Raw genomic sequence first — 21,944 nt, forward strand, 5'->3', positions numbered from 1 at the left:
AGACCTTTGGAAAGATGGTATGAATTGCAACTCTAAATCAGTAATGTGGTTTAAAGGGAGAATCTGCTACTAGAACTCTGACAGCCATCCCTTGCTGAAAGGACACGAGTATGAAAATGATTAGCACAGAAGAGGCTGAACTAAGAAGGAAGAATAATGCGTTCTAAAGACATATTTAAGGAAAGCATCATTAGATAGTTGAAAGCACTATCAAAAAAAATCCTTACTTAATATTATTCAGCAACAGAGTGAAAATTATTCATTACACTGTTATAATGTTGCTGAATATGTGGTATTGTAGACCTCACTTAATACAGGTTGTTGTTGGGGTTTATACCTTACACACTCCTCTCCCAGAAGTCCTGCAAAGTTCATTCCAGTGATGTATAATCTCCACTAGACTCCATCAGAAGAGTATCTGTATGCAGATAAAACACTTTAAAAAGATTACATGAACCTGTAATACATATACTACAGTATAAATATTTAATACATGGACATAAATGTGCATGTCAACCCCAGTAAGGTGGCTCTGAATTATCAAACAGCTGAGGGAGATGATTATCTAGGCTTTGAGAACCACTGGGTATCAGATGGGAGCCAAGAACCATTGCTGTTCCTAGTTCTGACACCAGCCTACCAATTGGATATTTTACAGAAAGACTGTCCTTTTTAGAGCAAACATAAAATAAAATACATTCTGTGTACTCAGTTGCTCTATTCTGTCATTAGTTAATAAGGATCCTAATTTTCACGCTTGACAGAAGTAGACTATTTACGCAGAAGGTTCTTCTTCTGTTAGTACGCTTCTACAGCATCAAAAATGTATTGGTCCTCTTGGGAAGCTGCAGCTTAACCATGCCAGTGAGAAGTGTAGTGCGAGGTGAGGACAGTTTATATAAGCAGTTCCATTCATACTTTCTTTTGCATTTCAGTGGACCGAATAGTTGGGCTGGACCAGATGGCCAAGATGACTGAAAGCTCACTCCCTAGTGCTTCAAAAACCAAGAAAGGCATGTTCCGTACTGTTGGCCAACTCTATAAGGAGCAGCTGACCAAACTGATGACCACCTTAAGGAATACCAATCCCAACTTTGTCCGCTGTATCATTCCAAATCACGAAAAAAGGGTAAATTTCACAGGCTCGCTTTTCAGACTCCTGGCACATTATTAACGTTGAGCTGCTCACTGTAGCAGCACACTGCGGAGCTGAATAATGTCTTCAAACACAGATACGCAGCCTAACATTTCCGTACATTTTTACTGTGCTAAAAGTACCTTCTGTTCCCTTCTCAGGCTGGCAAACTTGATGCCCATTTAGTGCTGGAGCAGTTGCGCTGCAACGGTGTCTTGGAAGGCATTCGTATCTGCCGGCAGGGATTCCCCAACAGGATTGTCTTCCAGGAGTTCCGTCAGCGGTAGGAATCCCTCGCTCGGTCCCACCTCTGGGTTTAATAGTAGTGTAATGCATGTTTGTCTGCACAAAATAATCTGGTGTGTTCCAACCTACCTGACATCAACGTATTTTGGCAGATACGAAATTCTTGCTGCGAACGCTATTCCTAAAGGATTCATGGATGGAAAGCAGGCTTGCATACTGATGGTGAGAAAGCATTTTTGATCCTATTGATCATCATGTCTATACCTCTTATATAAAAGCTGTTGAGAGTGAACAGAAACAAAAAGTGATTTTTAATACCCTGAATGTCAGCACCGGAGTTAACAAATGTCCCATTTTTCCTCCAGATCAAAGCATTAGAACTTGATCCCAACTTGTACAGAATTGGACAGAGTAAAATCTTCTTCAGAACTGGTGTTCTGGCTCACCTGGAAGAAGAGAGAGACCTGAAGATCACAGACGTTATCATCGCCTTCCAGGCTCAGTGCCGAGGCTACCTAGCAAGAAAGTAAGAATACGTACTAACAAAAAGAGTATCTTCTGCAGCAGAGTACCTACAGTAGCCTTTAGTTCTCTGTATGACAAACTGAAGATCTTAAGACATTTTATTATTATCTATTATTTGTATTGCATTAGAACTCAGCTTGGGTCCAGTGAAGGACTCCCTGCCCAGAAGAGGCTTATTAGTAAGAACAGAGGGAAGGAATTACATTGTGAGGCTACTTACACCCTCTGTACAGTAAGCTCTCTGATGCAATGGCCTATCATTTAAACATGTGTTTGTACAAGCAGGAGAAGGAGCATCCTAGCCTATGGCTGGAGTCTTATGCACTATTACAAGTAGCAGCACCACTGGCATTTGTAAAACATAATTTCTTACAGTTTGGGCAAGGAGCCTTGATCATCTAGCATGATCTCAGTTAATGTACATCACAGAACTATCAACAATAATGCCCTTTTTCTGCACACTACCAAGACTTTCAAATTGCTGAAAAAAGAAATTTAAATATGATAGGTTTCATATGCAAGTTCCGAGTGCCTGTATACCCTGGAAAGATGACCACACCCAGAATTAGATGTATACTCTCTGGTTTGTGCCTACCTATGGAGTGCAAACAGCCAAAAAACAGAAGACTAAAAAAACCCCAGAATGCTACAGTTATCATCTTTGCTCAAGAAAGCACAGGCACAGTTTTAAGGGACAAAAGAATTTGTGCCAGACTTCTCAAAGGATGTGGCTAATCAGCAGACTCTCACACCAGAGTTTCTTTGCCTTATATGTGTATCTTGCAGATACACACCTTGTATTCTCACACTGAACAATTTGCTTTATGTTTTTAATCGCAGAGCCTTTGCCAAGAGACAGCAACAGTTGACTGCAATGAAGGTTATCCAAAGGAATTGTGCTGCTTACCTGAAGCTGAGGAACTGGCAGTGGTGGAGGCTGTTCACTAAAGTGAGTGACTGCTATCAGCGAATCTCTCCTCAGCTTTCCAAAAGAAATGAAATGCACAAGATTCCAAGGTCTATCATTTCAGGCACACTCCTTGTTCCACAGTCCATTGCAGCTGATGGCAAGAGCCTCGTTAGCTTCACGGAATTTTGGCCTAGAGATACTCTGGATAGTTATATAATGGCATTAACATCAAAGCTAGAACTAGATTGAGGGAAAAACCAAACAAGTTAAGCAGAAATTCATAAAATATGTTGTATATTTAGGAATTTTTTTAATTGCCAAAAATGAAATCATTTCATAGGGGTGGATAATGAGAAGGCAGAGTAAAACTGAATTTTGTGAGCATGAAGAGTTATGCATGTCGGGGGGTTCAGTAGCTCAGGAGTTCCCTGACAGAGACCGTAAACATCTTCCTGCTAGGCAGTCAAGCAAATTAAGTCTGTTTTCCTATTGAAAAGGCCCGGTGTGTGGTTTGGGAGGTTTTGTTTGTTTGTTTTGTTTGGTGTTGTGTTGTTGTTGTCTGGGGTTTTCTTTTCTCCTCCCAAGAATGCCCTTCGGTTTGCATTGATGGCAACCTCCTCTGCAACCAGCAATAGGCAGTAGCACACACCCGCATGTCACGTGGCCTTTCTGTGCAGAAGATGTAGCTTTTGTGCATTATCAGTGGAAGAAAACAGGCTTGGAGCTATTCGAAAAGTGACACTGTTGGAGGCAGAGATGCTCACAAAGCTCCAAGAATTAACACACAGATGGCCAGGAGCGACACAGCTGCGGCTTGCTGGTTTAAAGATGCTTACATCAAGCCTGGCTGGACAGTATTTGTCCACTACCTGAGCAACAACAGACACTGCTACCACTAGTACCAGTCAGCCCGGCACCTTTAAGTACCATGCTCAGTAACATAAATGCTGACAAGAAACATTCTTAAAAAAACTTCCTATTTTCAGGTGAAGCCACTGCTGCAAGTCACCCGCCAAGAGGAGGAAATGCAAGCCAAGGATGAAGAACTACAAAAAACAAAGGAAAGACAACAAAAAGCAGAGAGTGAATTGAAGGAGCTGGAACTGAAACACACACAGGTGATCCACAGCTCTGAGCTTCTGGAAAACACTAGCCCTTCTTTCACTGTTTCTAGAAGCTTTTACAATAAAGGTGTCTTCTTCACTTTGCATTCACGGCTGTATTCACAGTGATGGTCCGGAACAAGTGTCCAGTGCAGACAAACTCCCACTTACTTCAGCAGAGGCCTCGCGTCTCTCCCCTGTGGTAGAGCTGCCTGCCTGTTCACTAGGACTACCTAATAAAAAGGCACTGTGGGCAGTTCACAGTGCAAGTCTTAACTTCCTCTCCATTTTATTTGCGTAGCTTTGCGAAGAGAAGAACCTCCTTCAGGAACAGCTCCAGGCAGAAACGGAGCTGTATGCTGAAGCTGAAGAGATGAGAGTCCGTTTGGCTGCTAAGAAACAAGAGCTGGAAGAGATTCTGCATGAGATGGAAGCCAGAATTGAAGAAGAGGAGGAGCGCAGCCAGCAGTTGCAAGCAGAAAAGAAAAAGATGCAACAACAAATGCTGGTAAGGAGGTGTTAGTGACAAATACAAGTTACTGTCAGTATCTCAGAGAAAAAGTGGAGACTGGCAAACCTCAGATCCTGTGTAAGTGCTTGCTATGCAGCCCTTTCATATGGAGAACGTGTCTGTGCCACGCAACTAAGAACAGTCAATTGATGTTCTTTCCTCCAGAGTTCTCTTCTTCCCAATGTCAGTTTTAAATAATCTCTCTAAAAAATTCTAACAAATATTTCCTTCTTAATCATGAAGCATTACAGATTGTCCAGTTCTTAATAAAAACAACAAAATATACAACACACGCCACACACAGCGACAAATATTAAGCACTTCCTATAGCTGAAGTAGTATTTTATTTCTGGAAATCATATTTTGTGGGTTTCTTTTCCCCCCCAAAGGACCTTGAGGAACAGCTGGAAGAAGAAGAAGCTGCAAGGCAGAAACTGCAACTTGAAAAAGTGACAGCAGATGGCAAGATAAAGAAAATGGAAGATGATATTCTCATAATGGAAGATCAGAACAACAAGCTAACCAAGGTAAGCGTTATGGGTCCATTTCCTTACTGTGTGAAAATAGAGCAAGATGAGAGAAAACCTGTTCCGCTAGAACAACAGGAATCCTCTTGACTATGTAGTCTCAGGGATATACAGCTTCAGCATGTTATCAGTCCAGCCTCTCTCGAGCAAGTGCCTTGATAATTTTTTCATGCTCATTTAAACAATTCAAAATTGTGCAAAACTACTGGTTTTGAGGTCTGTTGTGGTAACAATATCTCCAAGCAAAATACCCACAGCAGTCCAGTACCATCTGCGGAAGATGTGTTCTTGGCCACAAGCAGAGTAGTTCTCTTGGCTTTCAACTAATTTCAACCAAACTTCTTGATTAGAACTGGAAGTAAGTATGTATTCCAGTACGTTTTGTAAGGGGATGCTCCTCTGAACTGGGGCCTGTACTTTCCAACCATTAAACGAGTACAAGTTTCTAATAGCAGCAGATTAGAGCATATGGAAGTCGTAGGCACCATACCTCAGCTCCTCTGTAACTGATAAATTGAAACGTATCACTATAATCTCAAGAAACACAGCATAGACAGACAGTATCTTGGACATTTTTAGCTGGCAAAGAGTTGCTTCACAATCACTGATGGCAAAAACTTTTGTTAACAGTAAATTATTTTGTTTTTCTTAAGGAAAGAAAACTTCTTGAGGAAAGAATAAGCGACCTAACAACAAATCTTGCAGAGGAAGAAGAAAAAGCCAAAAATCTTACAAAGCTGAAAAACAAACACGAATCTATGATTTCAGAACTTGAAGGTAACGTGAACAAAAGTGGTTTATATCAGGGTTTTTTTGCCTTGGCACACAACAAAAAAAACCCATAAACAGAATCTGGAGCGATCTTCTAAAAATGTGTTTTCCAAATTTGTTATGCTGAAGCTATTTTGTGCATAGAATCACCAAACCCCCAGGGTGCCTAAGCCATAGATACTTGTTGGGTTCTTTTTTATTTCTTTTTTTTTAATACAAAAGAGCAGATGAGAGAAAATTGATAAAAAAATTAATTCTCCTTCTGGAGGAAGAGAAATGATTCTTTGGGGTGGCTAGAAACAAACGATGAGAGTATGGTATTGCATGTTGCTGCAGAAATGCAGTGACATAGTTATATGTATGGTCTCACTAGAGGCCAGAACATTTTTCTGCCTAGAGTTGAAGATCAGATTAAGGACTCCTTGCAGTAACACACTCCCTTGACCAAAATCCTTACTTCATTCAGTGCGACTAAAGAAAGAAGAGAAGAGCAGACAAGAACTGGAGAAAATTAAGAGGAAGTTGGAAGGAGAGTCGGGTGATCTACATGAGCAAATCGCAGAGCTCCAGGCACAAATTGCTGAGCTGAAGGCACAACTAGCCAAGAAGGAAGAAGAGCTGCAGGCTGCTCTAGCCAGGTATTCACTCCTGCGTACAGCTTGAAAACCCAGGCTGGAACATATGTCTCTCTCCCTTTCCCAGTCACTGAGATGCTGCAGCCATGAATCTCATCTCTCATTTACATCCTGTGTGCTTTCCCCATTTTCTAAATTTCCTTTTCTGAAAAATAATTATACTATTGTTTGCCCATAGATGCATAATCTCACCTCCAGATATCAATGAATATTCCTCTTCCCAATGGCACTGGCAGTACTGCCAAGTAAAGAATGAAATGTAACAACATACTTCAGGGGTAGAAGGCAGAAATTGCTGTAAAAGTCTAACCTTGACGCACTCCAGGGTTTTGGCGTATTTTCTGTATGCATTTAAGAGGGATAGCACTCAGCCAAAACTTGTGCTGAATTAGATAATCAGCAACTCCAGGCATTGCGTACTGATAAAGTGCAGTTGACAGATCCTTTTTGCATCAGTCCCCCTCTTTCTTTGGCACTTTCTTTCACAGAACCTATAAACTCTTAATCTCTGTATACTGATTTCCTCAAAGTGATTTTTCTTTTTAAATATATAAACCGAAATACTCTCTCTTCAGGCTTGAAGATGAAACCAGTCAGAAGAACAATGCCCTGAAGAAGATCCGTGAATTGGAATCTCACATCTCAGATCTCCAGGAAGACCTGGAGTCTGAGAGAGCTGCAAGAAACAAAGCAGAAAAACAGAAGAGAGACCTAGGTGAAGAGCTGGAGGCTCTTAAGACAGAGCTTGAGGATACTTTGGATACCACAGCTACCCAGCAAGAGCTCAGGTATGGAGACATAACACATGGGCGAAAATAAATGTTACCAAGCTCAGTACAGTACTGTCTAGTAACTGTGCAGCAGTGCTATTTTCCCAGCAACTGGTATACTCCCTGCTGCTGCTGCTCCATTTACGTGTGTTACCTTCCAGAGCAAAGCGTGAACAGGAGGTCACAGTGCTGAAGAGAGCGCTGGAGGAGGAGACTAGAACTCACGAAGCCCAGGTCCAGGAGATGAGGCAGAAGCACACTCAAGCTGTGGAAGAGCTAACAGAGCAGCTGGAGCAATTTAAACGGGTAAACAGAAATCCATCTTATTGAAAACTATCTGCTAGAGAACATGGCTTCCATTTACAGATCTTTCTTCACTTCATGCTTGTAGGCTAAGGCAAATCTGGATAAGACCAAACAGACTCTGGAAAAAGACAACGCTGATCTGGCTAATGAAGTCAGGAGCCTGAATCAGGCCAAACAAGATGTGGAGCACAAGAAGAAGAAGCTGGAAGTACAGCTGCAAGAGTTACAGTCCAAATACACTGATGGAGAGCGTATTCGGACAGAACTCAATGAAAAAGTTCATAAGTTACAGGTAGGAAGGAGTCAGACCTCTTCATGTGACAGCTTGGGCTTGAAAAGACCACTATATACTGTTCTGTGAGGGTATGTCTGAAAAGATCTCGGTCCTGTCGACTTCAGCTGAAATGCTCACTTTTTTCTGTCATCTGTAGGGTTCCTAACTTGAACTCCTACATCAATTATCACACAATTAAACAATCACAGCCACTCTGTCTCATGGAAGTGAGAGCTTTTAGTCTCACCGTCCCCTCTGTACACGTAATGCCACCACTGGGTCAGTGACTGTGCTGCATGTTTTACAGTTTCCTTCTGTTCATTCATTTTTGGGTGGTGGGGAACATTGTTTGATAGCTGTCTAATCCATTTCCAGAAACCACATTGCTATCAAAGCACACAGAAAAAAATGACAATGAAATGAGAATGTTCACTTATCTATGATTTAGTGTCTAGTAAGGAATAAAAAGTTAATTTAAAATGGTTCTTTGGTTCAATGTCCAGCAGTACTAAGCAAGCTTATTGTTACAACTTCTTTCATAGAAGCACTAAGCATTTCTTTGTTCTAAGTTAGAGAATAAATAAGGAAATGTAATTAAAATGCATCAACTTATGTTAAACTTTGGAAGAGGCAAGAAAATCCAGAAAAATCCCAATTCCCTTTTGAATAGAGTATAGTAGTATTGCCTTATGAATATGCCTAGGTTTTGACATTTAGTCATAAAATACTAAGGTAAACTAGACATTAGTTGGCATTAGACCTTGAGGGTCTTCATACCCAGGTCACAAAGATGACACATGCAGAAACTGATGAGTTTGTGTACAGGATTTAGTTACACAGGACTTAAATCCCACATATTGTCCAGAAAAATTTTGACAGAACTGTGAATTCCAGTTAAGCTAGAATCACTGTTGGTGCTTGAGGTGACCCAGAAGCATTGGAGCAGGTTCAGATCCAGTTCAAAGCTGAGATTTCAATCTAGAGCAAACTAAAGTGTGGAGGAAGATTTTAAAGTTGTGCAAAATAACTGAGTTTATTCACTATGGTGTCTCATAGGTTGAGGTTGAAAATGTTACTGGTTTGCTCAATGAAGCAGAAAGCAAGACAATCAAATTGACCAAAGACGTTGCAACCTTAGGATCTCAGCTGCAAGATACACAGGTAACTTTCATCCAGTAACAGCTCACCTACAGACTTTATAAAATGTGGCAAATGAAGAGCTGAACTAATGACTATTGCTGATTGATGTGGTGACTGTAGGAGCTGCTTCAGGAAGAAACACGGCAGAAGCTAAATGTGTCTACCAAGCTTCGCCAGTTGGAGGATGAGAAGAACAGCTTGCAAGAGCAGTTGGATGAAGAAGTAGAAGCAAAACAAAATCTGGAGAGACATATTTCAACACTGACAATACAGGTATCAGTGCCATAGCTAAATCAGTAACTCCATCACTGCGAGTTTTGTCAGTAATTCCAGAGGTTTCAGACCTGTAGAACTGTCTTGGCAGAGCACGTGGACCTTCAGGCAACTAGTGCTGTTAGCCCAGATGGCATCAGTGAAGCTCCACAGTGGAGCCAGCCGTCTCCCTTTTCTTTAAAGCGTGATCTTTAGGACAGGTACAAATGCACGGTAGCTCTGAAGATAGTCTTGCACACTAGACCTCTGTGTGCATACTAGGTCTGTGGTCTGCCGCATTTTATGAAGGCTGGGTGATGGGTAACTGGTCACTAGCTTCACGTGGGTCCAATTAGATAAGATTTCTGGGCCAGGAGACAACCAACACCATCTCCTCTGCCAAGGTTTGTTGTCACTACTGTAAAGATTTGTCTTCTGAATTCACATTTCAGCTGTCTGACTCTAAGAAGAAGCTACAAGAATATTCCAGCACAGTAGAAATCATGGAAGAAGGCAAAAAGAAACTTCAGAAGGAAATTGAAAGTCTCACACAGCAGTTTGAGGAAAAGGCTGCTTCTTACGACAAACTGGAAAAAACCAAGAACAGACTCCAGCAGGAGCTGGATGACCTGGTGGTGGACTTAGACAACCAGCGTCAGCTGGTCTCCAACCTGGAGAAGAAACAGAAGAAGTTTGATCAGGTATGGATTTAAGATACTCTCTTGCTGTGTAATCACAGAACTTCTCTGGAACTCAGAGACTCCCCTGGTTTAGTGAAAGATTAAGCAGGGACAAAAGCTAAAATTGAATTACACATAGACTGGTTAATTTTGTATTTATATACAAGAGATTTTTCTCTGTCATTAACAACTGACAAGACAGTTGCAATAGAAAAACCCTATTACTAATGATTTCCTGTATTAACACTACCTTTTTACAGATGCTAGCCGAAGAGAAAAACATCTCTTCAAAATATGCAGATGAAAGGGATAGAGCAGAAGCTGAAGCTAGAGAAAAAGAAACAAAGGCTTTATCATTGGCCCGAGCACTTGAAGAGGCTTTGGAAGCCAAAGAAGAACTGGAGAGAACAAACAAAATGTTGAAAGCTGAAATGGAAGATCTTGTTAGCTCCAAAGACGATGTTGGCAAGAATGTAAGTTCTGGGCTTCAAACAGTTTCCACCACAATAACTTAAAATAGCAGTTAAACAGATTGTTGTTTTCAATGTGGGAATTCTCTGTAGCACACAAATCCATTCAGCAAGATCAGATATTTCATACAGAATTCAAAGGTTATTCCATTTGGGCCCAAACTTGCGAGAGACTTGGAGAAGTAACTGTAAGCCATATTTATTCTTAACATATCTTCAAGCTTGAAGATTATTATTGATTTCTAAGACTAAAAAAACATTAGAGACTGTAAATAATTCACTAGTTTATTAAGCATCTTTGAAGTTGTAAACTCCGAAAATCTGATTTTATTACTTATATTTGACTTTGCCACCAGCCTAAAATTTACTTGCACAGCTGCAGCAAATTTCCAGCGATGTATTGCCGATCACTTCTTTTATTACAGTGATATGATAATATTACTTCTAATACTAAATATATTCAATTATAACACTTGATTAGATTAATCATGAAAGCTTGGGATAAAGAGAATCTCAGGTTAAGACAGATTTGCAAGTGTACAAAAAAATGTTAATTTACCATTTTCAGTGCAAATTAGTTCATTCGTTGTCCACAGCTGATATTTCCAAATGTAGCTTGTACTGCAGGTAGACTGAGTTTAACTAGAATTATTTTTATCAAATACTCATTGCTTGAAAGGTCCATGAATTGGAGAAATCTAAACGCACCCTTGAACAACAAGTAGAAGAGATGAAGACACAATTAGAAGAGCTAGAGGATGAGCTACAGGCTGCTGAAGATGCCAAACTCAGGTTGGAGGTTAACATGCAGGCTCTGAAAGGCCAGTTTGAACGAGATCTACAAGCCAGAGATGAACAGAATGAGGAGAAGAGAAGACAGCTCCTTAAACAGGTACCATTCCCTATTATTGCCCCACTAAATAGCTAACCAAGCCAGGTGAAATCCCCCAGCCTCATGCCATTATTATAAGCACCTTACTGCAATGAGACGAAAACACTATATTACCTTGTGCTTGGGGGGGGAGGAAGGGAAGGAAGTAGATTATTGGTGTTATTGTACTGAAAAAGGCACAAAACCACATAACATTGTTTTTCCTGTTTCAGTAGGTGCACAATTGCCAACAGATGTGGCAATTTAACACTACAACTAATACAGTATAAAACATATGAATTGTCACTGCTGACACAGAGAAAAGAACCTTCCCTATATTCCCCGTGCAAGTGAAAAAAGACAGCTTCTAATATAGCTGCCTTCCAAGGTACCACGGGTACAACAGCATTGGAAATGCAAGCAGGCAGGACACAGCCTAGTTGTACAGCAGTACTGTAACAGCAAGGACAATCGCTGTAGTATCTTGTAATATAAGCATTTCCGTGAATACTGAACCCAAACTGCTGACTCCTTTCAAGAATCTTTAGTTGTTGGGCAAAATGGAGATCTATTTTAACTGCCAGGGAAATCACAATTAATAGAGATATAGGGGACTGTATATGTTATTCAGACACACAGAGTGTGTTTAATAGTGCTCAAGGACCTTCCTAAACTTGTTTTCTTTAATGATCAGCTCCATGAATATGAAACCGAACTGGAAGATGAGCGGAAGCAACGTGCCCTGGCAGCTGCAGCCAAAAAGAAGCTGGAGATTGATGTTAAAGATCTAGAAAGTCAAGCTGATTCTGCTAATAAAGCTCGGGAAGAAGCCATCAAACAACTTCGCAAATTACAGGTATGTAACCCCACAAACAGATTCTCCCACTGCTGTCTTTTGTACAGCCACAGTATGAAAGTTTGTGGTGACATTGGTGCACTTGATGCCTATTACAGATGATGGGTCAGAGGGGGAGTTTTAACTAGACTCCCAGATCCAAGTATCTGTATGTAATGCTCAGTTTGAATGACAGTGGGAAACTTCACATGGCAAACCATTAAAATCTTTAATTTCACCGTTGCAGAAAGCTTCCAAAATTCTCTGGTCAACACTCACCTGCTATTGACTTACCCACATGAAGGAAAACATAGATTCCCACATAGAGAAAGAGCTACAAGATAAAAATCTATTACAGGGCTTCAATCCTGTTTCTAACACCTGACCCAAAAACATAAAAGACTGTTCAGGAATCATGTTGTCTCTGAATTAGCATCTTCCTGTTTGGACTCTAAGTCTCCGTATCAACTGTTCTCTCATATGCTGACAGCTAAACAACAAGATGGGATGTATCACAAAGATTAAGGCTGCACATGTACTCAGATATTCAGAGGAGATAAGGACAACAGGCATTATAAAAGCCACAGCGTACATGGGGAAGCATTGCTCTTCTTGGAAGAGCATATCAGACCTTTCCAACATGTGCTAGCTGATCTGTCCAGGCAATGTAATTTAAGGAGGCATTACAACTATGTAAACGTGTCTTCTATTCTGTCCATATTTCTTTCTACTGAAATTGTAATAAAGCCAGACAAAAATAAATCTCTGTTATTCTTTTCAACAAGGCTCAGATGAAGGACTACCAGCGAGAGCTGGATGATGCACGGGCTGCCAGGGAAGAAATATTTGCTACAGCCAGGGAAAATGAGAAGAAAGCAAAGGCCCTGGAAGCAGAACTCATCCAGCTTCAAGAGGTAAAGTGGGAAACTTAAAAGCAATGTGAAGCAGACTACACACGACCTTCAGTAGCACACCAGAAGTGCAATGAAAGAACATAATAGCTGTCGAGGATGGAAAGCCATAAGCAGCCCTTGCAACTAGTTCCACGTGCTCCATGCACTCCACTAAAGTTCTTGGATCTACATCTGAGCATAGACAGATTAAGCTGAAAAAAATTACCTTGGAGGAAGGCACAGTTCAACAGTCTTAAAGGGAAATGAACTGTATCATCCGACAAAGTGTTTTCAAAAGCTATAAATCCCTGAACTCTTGTTAGTGCTCTTGTTCCTGTGTGTATGAAATGGTAATCTTGTCACTGAAACTGAGAAAGCAGAAACCAGCTAACAGCTGGATAGTGTATTTCATTGTACTTCCATAGGATTTACAACAGGACATGAATTTACTCCGTTAACAAGACAACCCATCTTACACCAGTTTTAGAAAGTGTACAGTCCTGTTTATCACGCTATAACCATTTGTCTGAACACTTACTTGAGCATTTCTTTGCTGCCTTTTCCTTTTCTGCTAGGATCTGGCGGCTGCAGAGAGAGCTCGCAAACAAGCGGATCTGGAGAAAGAAGAGATGGCAGAGGAACTTGCAAGCGCTACTTCTGGAAGGTAGGAACAGACCAGATTACTCGCAGGGCTGTAAACATGCTGCTGAACTTCTCTTGGCAGCCACGCAATGTTATGTTCCTCTCCCAACAGCCATCTGGTCTTGACAACACGACATGCACATGCACGACTAGTTTCACTGAAATATAGTTCTCTTTTCTTTATAAATTATTAGCAATTCGTGATAGTTTCAGACACACTCAACTGGTCAGAGCCATAACTGCACGCTTCTTCAATTTAAACTTACAGAACAAGCCTTCAGGATGAGAAACGGCGCCTAGAGGCAAGAATTGCCCAACTGGAGGAGGAGCTAGAAGAGGAGCAAGGCAACATAGAGGCAATGGGTGATCGCATGAGGAAAGCGGTACAGCAGGTAGAGATCATTTCAGCACATGTCACTTTCTGTTTGTATTCCAGCCAAACCTATTTGTGGTTCTGAATAAGTATTTGGAGAATTGCCACCCCAAATTGCCCCCTGTCTTTTCTCTGAAAGCATGCAACACTCGACAGCATCCATTCTCACCCTTGCAGGCGGAGCAGCTGAACAATGAGCTGGCAACAGAGCGCTCAGCTGCACAGAAGAATGAAAACGCTCGGCAGCAACTGGAGAGGCAGAACAAAGAGCTGAAGAGTAAGCTGCAGGAGATGGAGAGCGCTGTGAAGTCCAAATTCAAAACTACAATTGCTGCTCTGGAGGCCAAAATTGCTTCTCTTGAAGAACAATTGGAACAGGAAGCCAGGTACTGGTCTCCCAGAGGGCACAGCTGTCCCTTTATTGTTCCAGTTAGAGACAGAAGGTAAACAATGGCATACAGGATTGGTGTCACCAGGCTCTGAGTGCCATTAAGGCTTGGTAAAGTCTCTCCCTTGCTTAACATTCCTTAGCCATTTGGCCAGTAACTGGAGTTGTTACAGGTTCTGACTAAGAACCATTTTATTGCTGAAAAGTTCTACTGGTATCACAGGCAAGGATAGCTCCCCTGCGTTTCAGAGTACCGGCCCTATGACCCTGCCAGGTTAATTGCCATAACACATGGTGCCACTTGTAGGATTATGTCTTGAGGAAACCACCTTGTGTTTTAGAACAGATTTCCTGGAGCGCCTCTAGCATACAGCAAAGATACATATTCGTTTTGATCAGAAGAACATGACCTTTAAGTTTTGCTAAGGACTCATCTGTTAAATTCACAGCAAGGCCTTTAACATATGGGTCCTTGGTAAAAATTTAACGAGCAACATGCCTGAGGCAGGTGAAGACTACAGACCTGCCACATCACCAACTGTTGCACTGTCATTTGCAGAGAGAAGCAGGCTGCAGCCAAGACGTTGCGCCAGAAGGACAAGAAGCTGAAGGATGCCTTGCTGCAGGTGGAGGACGAGAGAAAGCAAGCAGAGCAGTACAAAGAGCAGGTATCAGACTGTGTCATGAGGGTCTTAGTCTGGAGCACCGGGATTTTCAGATTTTACCCTAACACAGGAAGACTCCATGTTCTGCCTCAAAGAAACAACTATCTGGACGGCAGAATGTCTGATTGGATTCTATGCTGGGAGAGCTATAAAGCCCTTTGCTAAAAGACAGGACTACATAATTCTTCTTTCATGGCAAGTCAATTGCCAAAGCACCAGATCTTACCTATCAGCCAGCTGCAGCAGTCTGACTGCACAGTGATATGTAGGACTGTGCACAACATCCTTGTCAGTATATGAATGGAGATGAGCACGTTTTGGTTTACAATTTTAGCTTTACATAATGCGCACCAACCTGCAAGCCAGGGGGGCAGAGGTAGGACTGTGCAGCAGAAGAAACAAGGTAGCGTCTGAAAACAGTATCTGTCAACAAAATGTACTCCCACAAAGTTATTTTTACATTTTTTAGATTTTAAGCTTCTGCCTTTGATTCAGGCCAGTAAAAACTCTCAGGAGAAGTCTGAAATGAAAATGAGGAATGTAAAGCTATTAGATCTGTTTTGAATTACAGCACTACTCAAATTTCCCCATAGGCCGAGAAGGGCAACACACGACTCAAGCAACTGAAAAGGCAGCTGGAGGAGGCTGAGGAAGAGTCTCAGCGTATCAACGCAAACCGCAGGAAGCTGCAGAGAGAGCTGGATGAAGCTACAGAGAGTAACGACGCTTTGGGCCGTGAGGTTGCAGCACTGAAGAGCAAGCTCAGGTAGACTGCCCTCGTTTGGGATAGCCACTCCCACTCATTGACAGCCTTGAAATTTGGAACTAAAGAAGTGAAAAAATAATTCTGTTCAAGTAACAGACTGATAATGCTGCAAAGTTACTCACTCCTTGTATTAGCTTGGCAGCTACAAGAAAAGGCCAAAGCCAGAAGGTGAAGTGCATTTCATAGACTCAGGATTTCAGCTGTGAGATGAACAACTGTGATAAAATGGCACAGGCCTTATTATTTTTCTAATCAAAACTCCCTTCCTTAAATAGGAACAGAATTGGGCTTGGTTGCTTTTGAAAACACCCCTTATATAATGGCTGTATCTATTTGGACAGAAGCAGTCACTAAAGGGTAGAAATGCTTGTGCTTTTCACACTTTCACACACGCACAGCTCACACACAACCACCATAAACAGTCTTAGACAACATCACAGGCAGCAAAAGGCAAAGCACATTATATAACTTATCCAAAAGTCTCATTGGACTTCACCACAAAGGGATCCAGTGGCATCAGACCAAGAAAAAGATCAAAATGTCCCTTTGCATTTTCTCATTAAAACCGGCTGGGAAAAACATAAAGCTGTGACCAGGCAGCTACACACCCGAGTTCTTCTGCACTGGCTGGGTTTGAAAACACCAACACACTGAAGTAGAGAGACTGACTTGAATTGTAAGGAAATAGCTGTATCTGCATCATCCCACCATAAGACTTTGCTTTCTACCTAAACCCAGCAGTATTTCAGATGAAAGTAAAGCACCTGCCTAGTTGTGTTCTCAAAGTGGTTTGCCAGTGTGTTTACCAGTAACATGCATGCACCTTCAGATGTGGATGTACTTCGAAGTGAAGAGTTAGGGATGTGATAGCCGTTTCCATTAGCACCATCTTGGGTGGTGCATACTCCTGGAATGGCTGTGTCCAGCCCTTTTTACACAGACTAGCATAAGGCTCACTTTTGTTTTATCTAAATGCAATATAATTGGCTGTAATGTACTTTGTTTAATTATTTAAAAGTAATCTACCTACCTCTGATCATAACCATGTGCTTAGTATAACTGCCCGGGACTCTCTATCTCTGTTTCAGAGGGACACAGGAACCTTCGCATGACTAAGCAGGTACCATGCCTTCAACTTTGCAGCTAGCTTGTGTTGCACAAAGTTCCATTTTCTTTGGCCCAATTATGTGAGGTTTCTGCAAACTGTGAAGGCTTGGATATCTTGGCAGTAATCTGTTTTATCAAAAGAGACAAATATTACAATAATCTAGCTACCATCAGCTGTTCATCAGTGATACATCTTTCTTACAAGTAGGCTGTGTACTGATGTAGACTTACCAACGTTGCATTCTCACAAGCTCTACCTACGGAGTACCTAGCAGAGTACTCTGACTTTTTCTGCATGGAAATTGTCTTTTTTGCACCGCATCTTTGTGCACAGCCACAACGATTAACATTTCTCAAATCAAATACACCATTGATTAGTAAAATTGATTAAAAGGACTAATGAATACTAAGTGTCACAGCATGTCATTAGAACTTCACACGGTTTATTTTGCGTATTGTAATGCTGACTCTAAGGTAAGATCCCATCTAACTCAACTGAGATGTGGGAAGACCTGCCTTGCATGTGATTTATCACACACCACACAATCACAGACAAAAGAGAAAGTCTTGCCTTTCATTACACAGCATTCTGTGCCTGTAATGCTTACACATAGCTATTACTTAGCTTTTAGAGCTATTTTGCAGACATTATGTTGCTTGCCTACTGTTATCAAAACACAAAGCACGGACACAGAAATTAATATTGATGCTGTAACCTAGCACAGCAATATTATTATACTTAATCACATTCTCTGGAGATAGGAATAATACCTGCTGTTGCAAAAAATAAAGAGCTACTGCCTTGTAATATTTGTATATCTCTATTTTATATATACTGGATTTTGCTGTGAATACACAAATATTTAAAGATGATGTCTTGTCCTTGCATGTGCCTTTTAGTCAGCCTAATATTTCCAGTCAGACTGTTATTCAAGCACTACTCCAGTAGCACTTGTCCAAAGGCAGATCAAATACAGAGATGCTAAGCAAACACTCATGCTTGAGGCTTGGCTCAGCTCTATGCATTATTCTAAAGGTACTGATGCCAATCACCACGTGAATATCATCAAACCCATAAGCCTGTTTAAAAGGAACATATATAAGCAAAAAGTGTTTATCCACAGGGCCAATACCATTTTAAAGAAGTATCAGTTTATGCACACTGCAACAGTTTATGTCAAGAAATAGTTAGTGTGTGACAGGGAGTTCACTCCTTCATAGCCAAAACTACACTGCCCAATTTGGTTACTCTTGCTGTTACTCCCCAGCAGCCTCATGTTCTCTTACAGCACTTCAGTGAGTTACTGCAGCATAGAGTTACCTTACAAATGACTTCTGAGTAGTTTAGTCCAGATAACAGGAGTCCAAGGGGTAAAAACAGCTCTTCCTTTATTGACAGGAGTTAATTAATTTATTGACCTAACTAGAACTTTCTTGTTAAGCAGCAATAACAAGTATCTGCTATCAGAAAATAGTAGCCACTGCTGTTCGACTCCGTCAGATACATGCCAGGGTAGAAGTGACATACCCTTGTGTTCAGTACATACCATCGGCACCAGAAAAGCTAAGATTAACTAACAGCACATCTTAAAGGAAGCTTTATTATTACCCAGCTAATTGCTTGCTCACAACAAAGCTTATGGGCAGGACTGTGGAAAACAGACTACATCACATTGCCACTTTGGAAACACAGATTTATGCCTCTGAAATAAGTTAGTCCAGCCAAAGTTCCTACTCCCTTCCCTTGTATGGAAGAGTGAACCTCGGACTTAAGTAGCTGCTTCAGAAAGGACGACACTGGCTTAGTCTTTTGCAAGGACAAGACAAGCCTTTAAATATTTATGTGTAATTGCTGTACTCAAAAGCACAGAGTCAGATGTATTAAACACCAAATTAGTGATTTTGGCACAACATTCAGTGATCATAAATTTATTTTATTGCTTATATCTGTGGTCTCAAGCCTTTACAAAGGTTTGCTTAAGGAGGGGCAAGTGAGAGGCCATGTTACAAAACTTGAACATCTTGTAGCCCAGTTGTAATGGAGGCCAAGGGGACAAACCCATCTTCTCTCTCACTTGCTTAAACCTCCCCAGAAAATTAACCTTGAGGACTAAAGTGTTCCTGCCTTGGGCTGTGGCTGTGAAGTATGTGGGAATGGGAGGGAGAAGGGAAAGGAAAGGGGAGTAAGATGGGAAAAAGCATTTTCTGTAACTTGCACTGTTAAGCGTCAGCACCCGAGTTCCAAAGTAGCAACGGTTTCCTCTCTCCACGGGAAAGGGATCAGAGGTACTCACAACCTAGGATGCCGTACGTGTCAAAGCACCTGTAGTGCTCTGGCCAACACAGCCTTTGTGGAAAGGGATGCTGGGCTCAAAAATGCCCACCAACACCCACAGCACTGCTCCAGTCCCAGGTCTCACGGGCCTGCAGTAACTGGTTGGCGTGTTCAGACTGCCAGGCTGAAGTCCAGCACAAGCCCTCTCCTTGCTCTTCTCAGGAGACAGGGAGGATACTCCCAGGCTGTTGTGGGTCAAGCAGCCCCCTTTCCCACTCCTTCCAAGCACAACCACTTGCAGTACCCATAGGGGGAAAACAGTGAAACAAAGGGAAGTGGGGAGGGAGGGCTTGGGGCAGATGAGACTATTTAGCAGAGAACCTTAAGCACAAGAAGGGGAATCCCATCACCATTCCAAGCAACTGGGAGTCTCAACCTGTCCACAAATGACTCCTATGTGCTACAGAACAGAAAGTTATAGTAGAGGCCTGCAGCTCTTGACTGTTCTGCATTTAAAACCATCAGCCCCACAGGTACTGTTACAAAACTCTGTGCTTGTCTGGGAAGGCTGCGGATGACCTAACACCTCAGGGTCTTTGTTTGTGTTTTTTTATTCCCCTCTTGCTGCAGGAGGGGAAATGAGCCAACATCTTTTGCCCCACCACGTAGATCTGGAGGCAGAAGAGTAATTGAGAACGCAACAGAAGGAAACGATGAAGAAATGGATGCAAGAGATGGAGATTTCAATGGAACAAAAGCCAGTGAATAAACACGCTTAAAAAAAATTGCACTGCAGCAAGGGGAGGGAGGATGATATTTAGCACTGTGTAAGTCTACTCTTAGTGTCAAGGTCACATACACCCACTCCTCTGACAATGATAAAGCACAACTGCCTTGTCTCCAGTGTATAGGTTGGTGTTAAAAGTACTCCAAAACTTATTTTACCATGAAGTGTATTTGAAAAGGTGGGGGTTTTTAAACACAGAGTAACTCTCTTTAAGAATCTTCCAGAAAGTGAGTTCTTGTAGCTCAGATGATTTAAATCCCAGTGGACTAGAGTTTACACAGGATTTGAGACTGTTGCAGGGGGAAATAAAAAAAAAAAAAAAGAAAAAGAAAAAAAAAGGCATTGGTCAGTTAATCTTCTCTTAAACTTTCATTTTGCCTTGAGTATCCGATTCATATAGGGTTTTTTCCTGGTTACTACACCCCTGATGCACCATTCACAAGATGGAAGTGCCTTTTTAATCACTTACTGAAAAACAAAATATCATTTGTTCAAATTAAGCCAGCTGTTACAGTTTTATATGCACCGTGGATGTGCTTACACACTAATAAAAAGATATAAAAACTACTCCCGCATTCTTGTCATAGGTGTCACTTGGGTGCAATACAGCACGTTCGAAGGCAACGGAGGATGTAGTAAATTACAACTCACTTTTTACAAAAGGTCATCTGTAATAATTCCAACAAAAACCTGATCTTCTCTTAAGCAATTGCTTCTGAAGGAATAAAAAAGTATGTTCACTGAGCTGAATGTAAAGTGACATGAAGAACTTGGGACAGGTTCGATCTCCTGATGGAAACACAGCGCTGAAGTGCCCTAGGATGTATCCAAGGGCTGACAGACATGACACAGGACCTGCAGGAGACTTGCAGCATTCCTGGTGCAGCAGATGGAAAGCAGGCAGGGCCTTAAGTGTCTGCCTTTAGGCAACTGAACCCACCCTTGAAGTCTGTATGTGTAGGGATATTTCCAACTCCAGACTCTATAAAGCAGGCCAAAACCAATCAGAAACAGCAGCACACACTGAATGCAGCAATCCAAGCCAAGCTATTGTGCATTAAGGGATCACACAGAGTTACTTTTTATTTTTGGAGCACTTCGGCAGGACCGCAGCCCACTCCTGGGAACCAGCGGGACGGACCTACCATGAATCCATGCTGCTCTAGTACTTTCAGATAGCAACTAGCTCTGTGGTCACACTAGGGCAGTAGAGCGCCATGCACAGCAAAACCAGGTGTAGAATTACACTAAATCGAGTACAGCGCTACAGAGAGCTTACTCGATGTCTTAGATTGTACAGCAAGAGCCCCTTAAGCAGTGTGACTACAGGGAAAACAAGTCTTGTAAAAATATCCACCCTGACAGCTAATACTTTGATCTTCCAAATCTAAGCGTTGTTCCGGAAGGACAGAGATCATGAACTGGAGATTCAGACTAGGCACCACTTATCCAGTGAAATCAGACCCCAAAGATTTCTCTCTGCTCATGAAAATGAGTAAAAGAAGAGTTTAAATAAGAACCCAATTAGAGCGATTAAGATGATAAGCTGCAGAGAAGAACAGGGGTACCAGCTATCAGATAAGACCTTTTCATTACTTGATCAGCCATGTAGCCCAGCTCCGTAAACATCCTCAAGAGGTTGTGAGCCTGCATGTGTGGGAGCAGGGAGACCAAGGGTCAGACTCCAGAGTGGTCAAACACCAATGCACAGAGCAGAGCCAGCAAAGTGAACACGGAGCCCTTCTGAAACTAATTAATCCAGAAAATTCATCTGCATAACAGGAGAAGTCGGTCCAATGGTTAGAGCATGACCGTATCACTTGAGAAACTCGGGTTCCAGGCCCTGTTCTGCAAACCTTGGAACAAAATAGGGTGTCAGTTTCTTTAGTAACACCACAGAAAGCATCCCTCTGCAACAGTGGCCAAACAAAAGCTTCTCTCCCAAAAAAAAAAAAGTTCCTCTCTGTACCATTACAAGTGACTGTTCTGGAATAAGTTATTTTAACAATTCTCAATACCATATCCATAGCATCATAGAATCACAGAATGGTTTATCTTGGAAGGGTCCTTTAAGATCATACAGATCC

At 41.7% G+C, this 21,944-nt stretch overlaps 1 protein-coding gene across 3 annotated transcripts in view; it reads left to right on the plus strand.

Moving 5' to 3' along the window:
- The window catches only part of MYH11 (myosin, heavy chain 11, smooth muscle), a 54,162-nt gene extending 34,005 nt beyond the window's left edge, over window positions 1-20,157 (plus strand). For all 3 annotated transcript variants that reach the window (XM_010149717.1, XM_010149718.1, XM_010149719.1), the window contains 27 exons: window positions 1-17; window positions 936-1,129; window positions 1,297-1,418; window positions 1,534-1,603; window positions 1,747-1,907; window positions 2,747-2,855; window positions 3,803-3,934; window positions 4,221-4,427; window positions 4,820-4,957; window positions 5,611-5,734; window positions 6,195-6,366; window positions 6,939-7,151; window positions 7,295-7,439; window positions 7,525-7,731; window positions 8,770-8,874; window positions 8,974-9,126; window positions 9,558-9,806; window positions 10,046-10,258; window positions 10,935-11,147; window positions 11,821-11,982; window positions 12,747-12,875; window positions 13,430-13,518; window positions 13,765-13,888; window positions 14,047-14,255; window positions 14,817-14,925; window positions 15,516-15,688; window positions 19,701-20,157. The exon at window positions 1-17 is cut by the window's left edge and continues 77 nt beyond it. In XM_010149717.1, the coding sequence (XP_010148019.1) occupies window positions 1-17; window positions 936-1,129; window positions 1,297-1,418; window positions 1,534-1,603; window positions 1,747-1,907; window positions 2,747-2,855; window positions 3,803-3,934; window positions 4,221-4,427; window positions 4,820-4,957; window positions 5,611-5,734; window positions 6,195-6,366; window positions 6,939-7,151; window positions 7,295-7,439; window positions 7,525-7,731; window positions 8,770-8,874; window positions 8,974-9,126; window positions 9,558-9,806; window positions 10,046-10,258; window positions 10,935-11,147; window positions 11,821-11,982; window positions 12,747-12,875; window positions 13,430-13,518; window positions 13,765-13,888; window positions 14,047-14,255; window positions 14,817-14,925; window positions 15,516-15,688; window positions 19,701-19,839 (4,078 nt within the window). In that variant the 3' untranslated portion in view covers window positions 19,840-20,157. The remainder of the gene's footprint in view (window positions 18-935; window positions 1,130-1,296; window positions 1,419-1,533; window positions 1,604-1,746; window positions 1,908-2,746; window positions 2,856-3,802; window positions 3,935-4,220; window positions 4,428-4,819; window positions 4,958-5,610; window positions 5,735-6,194; window positions 6,367-6,938; window positions 7,152-7,294; window positions 7,440-7,524; window positions 7,732-8,769; window positions 8,875-8,973; window positions 9,127-9,557; window positions 9,807-10,045; window positions 10,259-10,934; window positions 11,148-11,820; window positions 11,983-12,746; window positions 12,876-13,429; window positions 13,519-13,764; window positions 13,889-14,046; window positions 14,256-14,816; window positions 14,926-15,515; window positions 15,689-19,700) is intronic.
- Window positions 20,158-21,944: the final 1,787 nt, after the last annotated feature.

Source organism: Eurypyga helias, unplaced genomic scaffold, assembly GCF_000690775.1.
Source record: "Eurypyga helias isolate BGI_N326 unplaced genomic scaffold, ASM69077v1 scaffold9714, whole genome shotgun sequence".
Lineage (NCBI taxonomy): Eukaryota > Metazoa > Chordata > Aves > Eurypygiformes > Eurypygidae > Eurypyga > Eurypyga helias.